Source organism: Megalops cyprinoides, chromosome 9 (assembly GCF_013368585.1).
Source record: "Megalops cyprinoides isolate fMegCyp1 chromosome 9, fMegCyp1.pri, whole genome shotgun sequence".
NCBI classification, from domain to species: Eukaryota; Metazoa; Chordata; class Actinopteri; order Elopiformes; family Megalopidae; genus Megalops; species Megalops cyprinoides.
Window position 1 is genome coordinate 28,672,004 of NC_050591.1, and position 13,223 is coordinate 28,685,226.

Below are 13,223 nucleotides of genomic sequence, written 5' to 3' on the forward strand. Positions count from 1 at the left end.
AAGTGGGTGGTGCAGTACCGCTATGGCTAGAATTCCTGTTAGACGGGACCTGCAGGTTTGCAGACTTGTCCTTTGGACATTAATTGTGTGACCTTCAGAGAATTTGCCTGATGTGTTTTTCTGCGGTAACCTAAGACTGTTATTTATCTTGAACCCTCATTTGATGGAGCAGGGATTTAGGTTTGCTTAGAAATGAGTGTGAAGAGAATAAATATTCTGATTTAATTAAGTATGCAGTGAATTTGTTTGGGAAGCAACAGTGTAGTCTTAAACACTGTAGTTTAAACATCCATGAGATGAATTCAAGTTTTTTTTTTTTTGTGATCATGTTATCACCAACGTTACTTTACACGTGACGCAGTTATAAATGCGTTCTATTAGTATTTCCAATACACTTGTTTATGCTTTATGTGGCTTTATTTTTTCATAGTATAAACTCAGACGTTTTGGATGGTATAAGTGGGCTATTTTGATTTTTAGTGAGTACTCTGTGCCAAAGAATGCGCCCATTAAACTTTTCAGCTTTAATTCCCACCCTGAACTCCCACTTACCAGCTGTACTGTCCATTCGAAGCCGTTTTGCCGTTCAGAATGGAAAGATTCATATTTTTCTTTTAAACAGTGTAAGATGCAACCTCCTGTAATTACGAGACTCAGCTCTAGCATGACTAGTATTTTGTTTCAACACTAAGAGGATGCATTTTTTGTCTCCCCAAATCCGCAAGTCATCGTCCGCAATTGATAAGAGATGCTGCACATTCATCTACTCAAGAACAGGAACCCAAATGCTCAACTATGTGTACTGTACAGTTACACGGCAGCCTGCCTCTGGCTTATTGCAACCTGTGGTGTCGGACAGTACATCGCTCAATCATTTCGATAAAGATGTAATTATCTTAACGTTCCCCATTAATCATTATTACATTTTCTTGAAGATTTTAAAACAAGGCTGTTGGTGAGTTGGATAGAAAAAATAACATGGCAACATCAGTATTCGCACAATCTGCAGCCAAATTCAAGTTAACCTGCCGTCGAGCAAACTGGCCCATCACGGCTCGAGAACGGTTCTTGAACTTCACAAGACTATGGCTGCTCTCCTTTCAGCACCAAACGCGCACCTCCCTGCCACTTAAACGACGTGACAAGGTGGAGATCTTATCAAAAGTGTTGGAGAGCCGCCCCCTCTAAATGATGCTTTTTACCTTGAAGATTTTGGAGTCAGCGTATTGGCAAAACACGAACGAGTGTTAAAATTGGCCTTAACACATAACCTCCGTATTTCGAACGACAATGTCCAATGCTATGTTTTTGTCTTGCCTTTTAGAAAATTACGACTTCTAGAAAAAAAAAAAAATTGCAGGCGCTGCCTATTGGTGAAGCGTCTTCATCTGTCGAACGGCGTAGGCGGGACTCTAAGCTGCAGCTCCGAAGAGACGACAGAGGCTCAGGCTGTACAATACTGTTCCGTAGCGAAAGCATCCCTCTCTATCGCTCAGTTACAGTGACAGTGTCTCAGCACCAGGGTCCGGGAAAAGCTCTGGGACTTGAGTGAGGAGCCGAAGTCATTCCCGTACGAGGAGCCTATATAATTCCCTGCTGTTTGAAACTGAACGCCTCACCTGGATAAAACCGTCTTCATACGGAAAGGAAAAGAATAACTGAGTCGGGCGCCAGCACAGTTGGCTGAAGGAAGCTAGAAGAATATGATTCTCAAGCAACATTTTCTCTTTGCCCTTTATAGCGTCTGTGGGATCATTCTAAAAGGTAAGTGCTGTTAAAACTTTTAAGTGTAGGCCACTTTGCTAGCACAGGGTGCAGCGGCAGGATGTGTTGAATTTGACCATTTTTGACACGTCGGACGCATGTGCCGTCAATTTTATGTCATCCAATTCTCCAGTAATTCATGATGTGTTGGAATGGCAATTGTGTTTGCATACGTTATTTGGTTGAAGCTCTCTGCGGAAGTGAGGATTTGATGTCCACTGGGCGATGACTCTGGGTATTTTACTCCGTAAACCGTAGAAATGAGCGCGTGCAGTCGTGCATTGCATTACCTAACGAGGAATTATAATGATGCAAAGTTTAAGTTGCTTTGTGGGATAAGTTATTAAAATTGAGCGTATGTGACTAGACTCGTCATTATTCTTTTCATATGAACCGAGTGGCAACAAATGTACATCGCAGGCAGTTTGTAGGTTGAGTAAATTAATTAACGTTGTAGGGGGACTTACTAATATTGTTCACGCCACCATTACATTGTCAATAGGCAGTAGTTGTTTCTACTGACACAGCGCATTACGGTGACGTCCATCCTGCGAAAGAAAATGTTCTTCAGCACTTTTGGATTCATTAGGAGAGTACACAGTATGAAGCTTGGACCTGATGCGATGAAACATTTGAACGTGTTTTTTTTTCAGTTATTACAGGACCGTCAATTTTACATAATGCCAAGAGTTATGATAGCCCTCTACGGAGGTAAAAATCGACTACACTTAATCTGGCGCTGGAAAAATAAAACACCGAGTATATTTATCGTCCGTCTTTGAATGTGTATCTGTTGTTGGATAAATATGGTGTGTTGCAAAACCAAGTTATTTACTTTCGGATGTATTTCGAGCATATTTGTCGTCCTATTTATGTGCTGTACCGTTGAACGCACTGACCTGAATGTGGTATTTGCAGCAGTCTACATCTTGGGGTCGTAGTAGTATAAGCTTTTCTTTACATGATGCACAAAATCCTGTGTCTCACATTTAATACCGTCAAGGGAGAACCGTGAATTTTACTCTGCACCACACTGAAAGCCTTTTAGTTGGTCATTCACAGCATCCGATAATGTGATTCTTCCAAGCATTTTACGCTTGTCTGGATTCCATCGTCGTTTACTGAGAATTTAATCTGCAGTCAATAAATATCGGAATTAAACTCTTTCTTTTTTTTCCTTTTCATTTTTAGTTGTCACAAAAGTTCAACGATAAGCATTTTTAGAGTGCATGCGCACATATTGTAAACATGACCAGTTCCAAGGTCAGGACACCATGGCACGTTGATGGGTGTAACTCTTGAAAAGCATGCTCGTTTGAAAGGGGGAGATTATATATATATCATGTACGATTTCTGAAGTATTCCGTTAGAATGTGCGTAATCTCACATGAAATGATGCTAAAAGAATTATATAGATAAGTAGGCATACAGGTAACAACAAAATGCATTTATCATTTGTATGCTTTTTCAATTAATTGTTGTATTTTAAATCAAAGGGGTATACGTGTGTGTATTAACAGAAACGGACACATGGGGATCCAAATGGAACCCCCCACCTTTCGCTCTCTGCTTTTTCACGATGTCCTGCTCTCGACTTCAGACTCAGCCACCGCCCCGTGCCATCATGCTGACGATGCGGGTGGAATTAATAAACTTACCTGCACGTTTCGTCCATCGTTACAGTTGCTTCCACTTTATACCGGCCATATGCATACTTTCAGTACGCAGTACCTACTTGTCATTTTACCAGTACAGACCGCACTGATATTTCCATTTATTTAAGTGTCCCGGAATACACAGATTTGCATAATCTAATACACTGTACTGTACGGTTGCGCAAACAGTATTTGTCCCGGAGGGATCATGGTGGCATGTGTACCTAAAATGCTGAAAACCCATTGATTAATACACAACTGAACAACCATGGCTATAAATAAACCTCGTGAGCGGTTTTTTTATGCAACATTATACAAATAATGCACAGTTCAGGTATGCTCACATGCAGTATGTCATTTAATTCGTGTAATATTTCTCGACCAGCATCAGTACTACCTCTGTGATTTTGGTGGTTTAGATGTATAATGCTGTAGGCTGTGTAGGAGAAAGAATAACGGTACCGCAGTGACTGTAAACTACCAGTGCATGCTGTCCAGGCGCTCCGAGAGTGCAGGATTACCAGCCTCTACTCCACACCCCAGCGTGCGCTCTTCAAGTAGAAGCTGTTGCATATTCGATTTTTCAAGGGCTTCACTCAACTCTGCGATGGAGTGCCAGTGAAATATGCCGCTGCTTCTTCTGTGAAACTGAAAACACTGTGGACAGTTACAAAGCGGTCAGTTGGTTATTATTAGGATGCTGTATCAGTGGTGCATTTGGTGTTTATTATCCTAGCATATGCTGAAGGCACTCTGCATGCGTGGGTAGCACCCTGCCCTTACAATGCACGTGCACACACACACACACACACACAAACACACTTATGGGAATATGCACACATGTTTATATAGAACTTGAATACCTCAATACTCCAAAAGGTCATTCCATCAAAATTTGTTAGCTTTTCTAGAATGGATGTTCTGAAACAATGTGGACAATTTTGACCTTTCTTTGACTGGTATTTCTGTATGTTTAGCTACATTAGATTCACATCCTGATAGCAGTCTTAACATATCAATCCTTTATGCAGGCTGTGGGTAAGTGCATATTGTGCCCCTAAAAAGTAACTATGACTTTTGTGATCACCATGGCTGGTAAACTACACCACATATGTTCAGAGTCAGTTAACTGAATTTCACAGAACAACAACGAGGGCAAAAGTGACAAGCCTGACATACCGTTATGTATAGATTCTGTTCCCCCCTCCTTCTGGCAATCGATGAGGCTGCCTGAGACCATGGAAGTTTTTGGGCACCTGGAGACCTACAATGCTATTATACAAAGCAGGATGTCCCAAAATCAGGTTAAGTAAAACCTCTGTGTTGAAAGGTACAGTTGTAGAACAGAACTTCAGTGAGTCATTCCTCATCGCATGTCTTGATTTAAAAATAAAAAAAAGAGATAAGATTCTGCTTCAGCATTTCTGTTTCAAAGTTAAAAGGCAAATCCAGATTTTTTTTTTTAAATGTGCCATTTGATTATCATTATTTTGTTAATATACCAGTCAGATGGCACACCAAAGTAAGAAACTGCTGACCAGAAAGCTCATCAGCCAAGGGAGCCGGTTTATTCCACTTTCACCACTGATCATTAAATCTCTGAGAACGTCTTCCCTGGATGAATGAAGTGCATTGGTGATGCATGAGCACGGAGACTGTCTCCCTCTTCTTGAGTCAGTGTCAGGGCCTGCGAGCGCTTTTCAAGTGACTGGGCCTGGGGAAAGGTCACGCGGTATTGATTGGGAGATGAATCACCTCTCTAGGTCTTCTTCTGCGCTGCTCTATCAGACTTTGTGTTTAAAAACTTTAAATAGTATGGCACAGTAGCTTTTTGTCCCCAGTCTTAATACTGTTGGTGTATTGCCTTTTATTCTCTGTGATATGGCCATAGAGCCATATTTTTTTTACTTCTCTGATACTCCGATAAAACCACTCCTGCTTCACTGGTGCTTCATAATGTGCTGAGTGAACATTGTTATTATTTATAGTTTATAAGTACAGTCATGTCAGCCACTGTCAGGCTGATTTATCCACCTATCTTACTTACAGATTTATCAGACTTGTTTAACTTATCATATGTGACCTCTCATGTCTTAATTCTGAATATAAGGTGCAGGTACTAGTGATGGGTTTTGGAAGATGGTGGCAGCAATGTTGTAATGTAAGACTAATGGAGCAGCTCCAAGTTAGTGTGGATGGGAGGACACTTCCAAAAAGCTTCCATTCCACTGTGGACAAAATAATGTTTAAACATACAGTAATCCAAGAGGAATGTGTATTTTGAGCTTTTGCAGTGTGTCATGAATTGTGTTCTTGTTGTTTTCTTGTGTCAGAGGGGGTTGGCTACTGTATTAGTCCTACAGTGTGCTTGTGTGTGTGTGTGCCTGTGAATGTGTATCTGTAAGTGTTTTTGGTTGTTGAAAAAATCAAAGCCTTAAGTGGCACTGAACTGCACATAAGGATAATGTCAACCTCCACTGTTTCATACAGCGGTGTGCAGCAAATACCCCGTTACATCTGGGACCAAACATTTGGGTCAGGGTCATTCTGTAGTACTCCTTTTAAACAGCTGTGCAGACATGTTGCCCTTGTTCTTCTTTAATAAAATTCCCCCAAGAATAAGAAGCTCCATCCACCTTAGTTACCGTTGCGAGAACAGAGACTTTAAACTGTATGTGGAGTCTGGAATCTCAGCGAGACCGAAGTAGATGAACACAAATTGGGCTCAAGGGCACGCAAACCCCCAAACGGCACAACACTCTTGTGCCCATAGCTGAATTTGGAGAATATCATTCTGATGTATCTCCTGTCAGCGGAGAGGCGAGGTAGGCCTCCTGGCCGCTGGAGTAATCGCGATGCACTGAAGGTAGAGTGTGACAGTGGAAGGTGGTGTACGTTCCCGAATCAAGAATGTCTGTCCCCACCGAGGGTTGGCTTATCCCCACAGAATGACTCTAAGCTGCCAAGCGCTGGCCCTGCTGCTGTGCTTTGTACCGCTGCATATAAATAATCCAGCAAAAAAAGGGCCTGCCGTGCACCAATGGAGCCACAGCCTGCCAGCTCTCTCAGCACTGAAGGATCTACATCTGCGCGGGTAAGCCAGGCAGCGGAGGCAAATGCGTTCAGACAAGTGAGAAATGGAGTAACAGATTAGTTGCCAGTTTTGCTGACTGTAATGCGGTTTTGTTTTGCATTAATTTCTCTGGGAACACCGCAGATGCGGCCTTCCAGCTCCTTTCCTGTCTCTGTCATGTTTGTGTACAGCCCCCCCCCCCCCCCCCTCTTAAAAAGTAAATGTATTATCCATTTACCTCCAGACGTGATAAGTGTCTGAATTTACATACAGTCAAAATGTTGTTTTCAAGGAGAGGGAACCGTGACGGAGCACTAAATTATAGCTATGACCTTCTCTACTGAGTATAGCTCCACTGGGGTTGTGAATGTTTCATAGATACAGGGCCCCCCACTTTCCCCCAGAAAGTAAATCCTCTCTGGAAAATAATTCTTCTGGCTTCCCTCCAATGAGATTCCAGCAGCGATAGGACAGAATTCCAAGGACTAACACTAGTCTTATTGTGTTATTGTGAATGATGATTTTGAAATGACTGCAGAATTTCTGCTGCAACATTAATGATATGATTATTTATGTTAATTTAAATTGCTGAATTGTTTAAATGTTGTAAGGCTTACTTTAGTTTAGTCTGCACTAGTGATGGAAATTTTGAGCATTTGTCATGGGAAAGTATAGTTAAAAAAAGTACTGACAATTTTAAGATATAGAAAAAAGCTACAGAAATATGATTGTGTCAGCAAATGGAACTGAACCTGTAACTTTTACCTGTATTTACTGAAATGAAATGTGAACAACAATGACATCATTTCACTGAACAAAGTTAAACTTAGTTCATTCACAGTTATTGCCTAAATGTCCTTTACCCATCATATTTATTTCACAACCTAAAATATTTTAAAATCTCTTTATTCAAGTGTGTGGGTGTCACTGGTGGCTTTTATTGTTTAAATGTAAAATATAAATGTAAAACCAGATTGGCCAGTCACATAGACCATGTAACATTTAACTTTAAAAGCCTGAATAGAAAGTAATGGCTTCTGCATTAAATTTTGCATTGTTGTGATGCAAAAATTGTGACACATACATAGTTACATTATGTTTTAATGAATACTGAAAGTGTTGAAAGTTCAAAACAGGCTTAGTTATTATACACCATAAAACTGTTTATAGGAGATACAAGCTGAAGTGCACATATTGTCTACAGTGTTTGTATATAGCTATAGTAAGTGTCAGCAAGCAGACACACCACAGATTTGAAAGTCTGCTAAAAAAAAAACTCATTGAGGAACAAGCTGACTAACTGACTAACCATCTAAAGCTATGTCACCTAGCTTAGTATTAAGGATTCTTGAAGAAAAAAAAAAAACACCCGAAGAGATAAGAGTACCCACACTGGTGATGTAAATGACATATATAAAAAACAGAAACAAACACCCCCCCCCCCCCCCCAAAAAAAAAAAAAAAAAAAATTGGCTTCTTTGCACCCTTTGAAGGTCAATGCAAGCTGTCTTCATATTTCATCATAGCAAGGCTGATCAGTAGAAGCCTAGCTGATTTCAAAAGGCTGCATTTTACGTAACAAAAGGTGTTTTTAAATCTGAAAGTATGGAAGTCTTAACCTAACATGCATTTCACTATTTTGCCATGTTTCATATTGATACACTAATATTAACATTATCTAACTAACTACGCATGTTTACTGGCTGTCAGGTTAGCTACCTCCTAACAGTAACATAATTGTAGATCTATTCTTGTAGTCAACTTGCTGAATGTAATTTGCATTCTGTAGTCAGGTATGTGTTGTGGAAGGAATAATGACATTTCTTCATAACAATCTCAATTAAACTAACCTAGGAAGCTATAAAACCTTAATTTGGTTGCATTTTAGCCAATATAGGTACGTTAGCAAGCTAAACTAACATGACTGCTGCTATGTAGCTCCCGCACTCATAATTCTTTTCAATCAGTTTTCGTTGATCAAAAAATGTGAAGTGATCCATATTTATATCACTAGTTACATGTTTTAAATCTCTTCAATATCTCTATTTAGCAACCTAGAATCTAGCTAAAAAAGTTTGCATGCTTATATGAGTTTAACTGCACTGCAGTGTCCTTCTGTATTCTTCTCCTGTGGATGTATCAACCAGTCTAGACAGATTAAAGGTACACTATGTTAAAAATTACCATAGCAACCATGCTGATCTAATTAAACGAATAAGCCTCACAATATTACATAGAACTGAATCATTTAACAGCAATGCTTAAATTGAGTGTAAATTATTTTTCTGTTAACGTGGTTATTTCCCTGAAATCACATGCAGTTGTGTATAAAATGTATTGTTGCATATAGTACTACTGCATAACATAGCCATATCTTCAAATGTAAACTTTTTGTGGGAAAGAGAAACCCCCACCCTTAACAGATTATCATCTAGTATAACCCAACAATGTTTAACGGTCCTCCTGTATTTTGAAGAGTTTGGAAAAAAAAGTTGTTGACGATTACATTTCACTGTCAACATGCACTTATGACTGACATTTGATTATTTGACTGATTTCTTACATCCATATCCTGTACCCAGAGACGGTAAACTGAGACAACTGTTTGAACAGTAAATGTAGTAAATGTGCCCCCAGGAAGTAAATTTATTACTCTGTATGATCAGCCACTTTTCATTGTTGATGATTTTGATTTCACTACCGTATTGAATATGTTTAACACTGTATCACTCCAAAGCTGATGGTTTCTCTTAGAATGTGATTCTCAAACAGTACAGAATTGTCTCTACACACATACAGTCACTAAGAGATAACATTTCTGCATGAAGCAATACAAAAGCCATGGCTCAAGCATGCCTCTAAAAGCATGTGTCATAATACAATGGATACACATTGAAATTGGCTTTGCAAAAACCCTCAGTGATATTCTGAGAAGGCTTTGCTGAGTAAACGTTTGTGTGGCAGTGGGGTCATGTTGGAAACTGCTGGCCAGAAGATGCAGAGAGAAAGACAAAAGCTGGTTTGTCTGCACATGGTGAAGCACTGAGGTAGGATTTTCTAGGATACTACTTTTGCATTGTAAACCATGATCACTTTATTGTTTTGGCTGTTTTATCAAATAATTTATGTATGGTTCTTCTTTTGAAGAGGCAAGTGATGTCATGCTCTAGAAGTTCAGTGAATGAATGTTTTTTCTGGTTTCATGGTCCAGGCCTTTAAAACTACCAAATAAACTAATTTTCAATTGTAGTAAATAGCTTGTAAACTAAAAAAAACAGATTGAGAAGTGTTTCTTCATAATTTCAGCCTGGTATTGTCTATTCTCATGTACCGCATTTTAGAGGAAGTTTATTTGAAGGAATTGTTCAGCTAAAATCAATCTTTTATTCACTGACCTACTTATTTCGAGTAACTCTTTTTAACACTCAACTACTTGTTCTGTCTCAGCTGTTTAAGTTCTCATACCAGTTCCTTGGCTGTAGAGACTTGTCTCTAATTTCATAGTTAAATTTGTGTTATAATAAACCCTCTGCATATGGGTGGCCTGTTGAAATAACTTTTTTAAGCATTAAAGTCAACTATTTGGCTTGTAATACGTTAAAAGCTGGTACAAAGTGATAAGATAAGAATTTTCCCCTTGAATTTAGCGGGACTTTAGATTGGCAATGTATACAGGTATGCAAAAATCCATTGCTGTGTTTCTTAGGTACATCCTCATTGAAGACCCCAAAAACCTTGGGTAAAATTGTTGTCCGACCCTGTCTGGCTCCTTTTCATTTCTGCAAAAATCTGTTTTCTTTTTGTACCGGTCTGCAGTGTTGTAAGGGGGCTTTGTGTCTGCCCATGAAAGGAATACCCAACCAAAGAAAAGCATATCTGATGAAGTTAAAAAAAAAAGATTAGATATCTTTTCCTGAAGGACATTGGTTCTTTGATAGGATTGGACAAATACATTTCAAAAGAGCTGTTGTGGGCTGAAAGGAAAACAGCCAACTTTGGAGACTAGCCAAATGAGGGTTTCATCAATTTAACATGGAAGTTTTTAATTATTCCATCAAATACTGTTTAAGTATGATTATTTAAGTAATAACTTTAAATCATAATTTAAATTATACATTATGTATAACAATTTTTGCATAGCAGATGCTCATATCGGGCATGGCATATGTTTGATATTACTATGAGTGCAATGTCAGGCACTACGTTATAATATTTTACGTATGTTTTTGGGTGGGTTATGAATATCAGTGGGTGCTTTTTGCACTTTTCCCCCTTAACTGGCTGTCAGCAGTTTCTTGCTTACTCAATGGCTATACCAAACCATGATTAGTCATTTTCTCATCTGTCAGACACACATCTCCAACAGTACAAGAGCTTTCCATTTGCACTACTGTATACAAGCAGTGCCCACAGAATGCTCCCTATTTTTCTGTAGCTTGCTATGCTAGTTAATTCAAAAACTGTAATACACAACTCCTCATGAGAGCAAAGAGCAGCACAGTCCTGAATATGACTATTTAGTATACAGTGGTCAGTCAGCCGTTGTGGTTACACAATTCAATCCAAAATCCATATTTTCATTGATTTCTCCTTATGATGATCAACATTAATTACGCAATGTGGAAAATGTGGGAAAACTGGTCCTTAGCCTGTAATGCATTTGGCCATATGTATTATAGCTATTTCTTGTTCATTGGCATGCTACACTTACTTATTTGTCCGTGCCTCCTTTTTTTGTTGCGATGTCAGGGTGCGAAATATATGGGATCTCAGGGGGTCCAAGACCCCTTGATTGACACTTGAGACCCTCTGAAAACCTCAACAGCAAGATTTTGGGGGTTCTCTAAAAAAGTCCTTAAAAAATTATTTGTCACTTGCAAGTGTCACTAAAAATGTCTTTTAACGCTTAAAGCCCAACAGACGCAGCCCACATCCAAATTCATATCCCTTTCTCTCAGTTGAATTGCTCATGAAGTATTCATCACTAACGATGCTAGCTGCTTGTCTATGCGATGAAGTGTTGGCGAGAAAAATAATTTTGAATTCACATCAAATTTAATCATAGTTACAATCTGCATACAGCTCTGCGTCCATCTCCACACCCATTACTCTTGTTTGAATTACTTATGAACTTGTCATTGCATAGATATGGAACACATATCACAAGAAAGAGCGGAACCGGAGCTTTGTAATGATGCTAGTCACATATTTGTACATACCGAAGTAATCGCGTTATGAAGACAGATCAAACTTCTGCAAAGTAATATCTTTACTAATTTTTTCAGCCATTTTCACACTCCTGATTCTCGGTTGAATAAGTCACGAAGTCCCTATCGCTTCAATGCAACAACGCATATCAAAAAGACAGCAGAATTTACCCTTTCCGATGATACTAGTTGTTTTTCTGTGCGACAAAACGTTGTTGAGTAATCCGGTTTTGAAATCACAGCAAATTTCTTCATTGTCTCCAACATAGGGCTGACTTTACATCCCACTTTGTATTAAAAATAAACACCAAACAACGTGTTTGCTTTACTTTGCAATGATTCAAAATCTGTGGTCAAAAGACGTGTGCAGGTGTTTCTCCCGGGAAACTCTATCTACACACACAAAATAACGAAAAACAGATTGCTGAAAAAATGTGAAATTGGAGTTTGTGGTGGAGGTAATTACATAGGCTGAACAAACCTCCTGTATTTCGCCTGTATTTCGCACACTGTGCTATCTCCTTAGATTACAATGGAAAATTTGACACTGAACCACCTATTTTACTTTAGGTAATGCTGGTTAAGTTGCTAATTATCTAGCTACCTTAATTTGCATTCTAAATTCACTAGTGTTCTGGTGAATTCACCAGGGTTACATTACTGTAGCATAGTGGAAATAGGCAGGGCTCGTAACTGAAAGGTTGCTGGTTACATTCCCTGTTGAAGTGCTGCTGCTGCTGTACCCTTGGGCACTCGGAATTGCCTCAGTCAACATCCAGCTGCATGACTGGATAAAATTGTAACCTATGTAAGTCACTCTGGATAAGAGAGCCTGCTAAATGATGATAATGTAATGCAATGTAAAAAAGCTAGTAGCATCTAGTTTGTACAGCTGCTTGTGACATTGCAACAGTTTTTGCAGTCATAGACATTCTTATCATAGGTGCGCTTTTGCCTGGAAATTGTGGATGTTTTCATTTCAGTTAATCCATAACACATATTCACATTGTATTCTCACTTAATATTTCCTAGGTTTCAACAAAACATTACATCCATAAAACATGTTAAATCTCACAATCTGAGAAAGGATGGTGAAGAATGCTTTTTGGTGGTTAAACTGTCCTGATAATAGTCGTCATATTCTCATTTTCTTCACATTATTCCTGAGAATAAGCAACATACAGTTCAAGGATAGACAGAGCTTGAAGGCTGTCACAGAGTGAACAGTATTGTGGATTTGTGAATCAGCTGCAATTATTTGACTGCCTCATCCTGTTACAGCCGTGGTCTGTTGTGTTGAGTTAGATTAATGGCACCATATGCCTTTTGCGGGATGTTATTTCATACTCAAGCAAGAGTAGCCTATCAATAAATCAGAAACGGGAAGCTTTTATGCACATGCACATACATGCTTCCAGAAAGACATGCACACAGGCACAGAACAGCATGGTGCCATTACAACTGTAGCTATAGTTCCCCCCTCCCTGATTTGTCATCCAGAATTTTTTCTACTTTTGTCCAAGC

The 13,223-nt window shown here is 39.1% G+C and overlaps 1 protein-coding gene across 2 annotated transcripts in view; it reads left to right on the forward strand.

Annotated features, from left to right (window-relative positions):
• The first annotated feature begins 1,430 nt into the window (after positions 1-1,430).
• LOC118783563 (cell adhesion molecule 2-like) overlaps positions 1,431-13,223 on the forward strand; it is a 310,327-nt gene continuing 298,534 nt past the window's right edge. For both annotated transcript variants that reach the window (XM_036537490.1, XM_036537492.1), the window contains exon 1: positions 1,431-1,764. In XM_036537490.1, the coding sequence (XP_036393383.1) occupies positions 1,704-1,764 (61 nt within the window). In that variant the 5' untranslated portion in view covers positions 1,431-1,703. The remainder of the gene's footprint in view (positions 1,765-13,223) is intronic.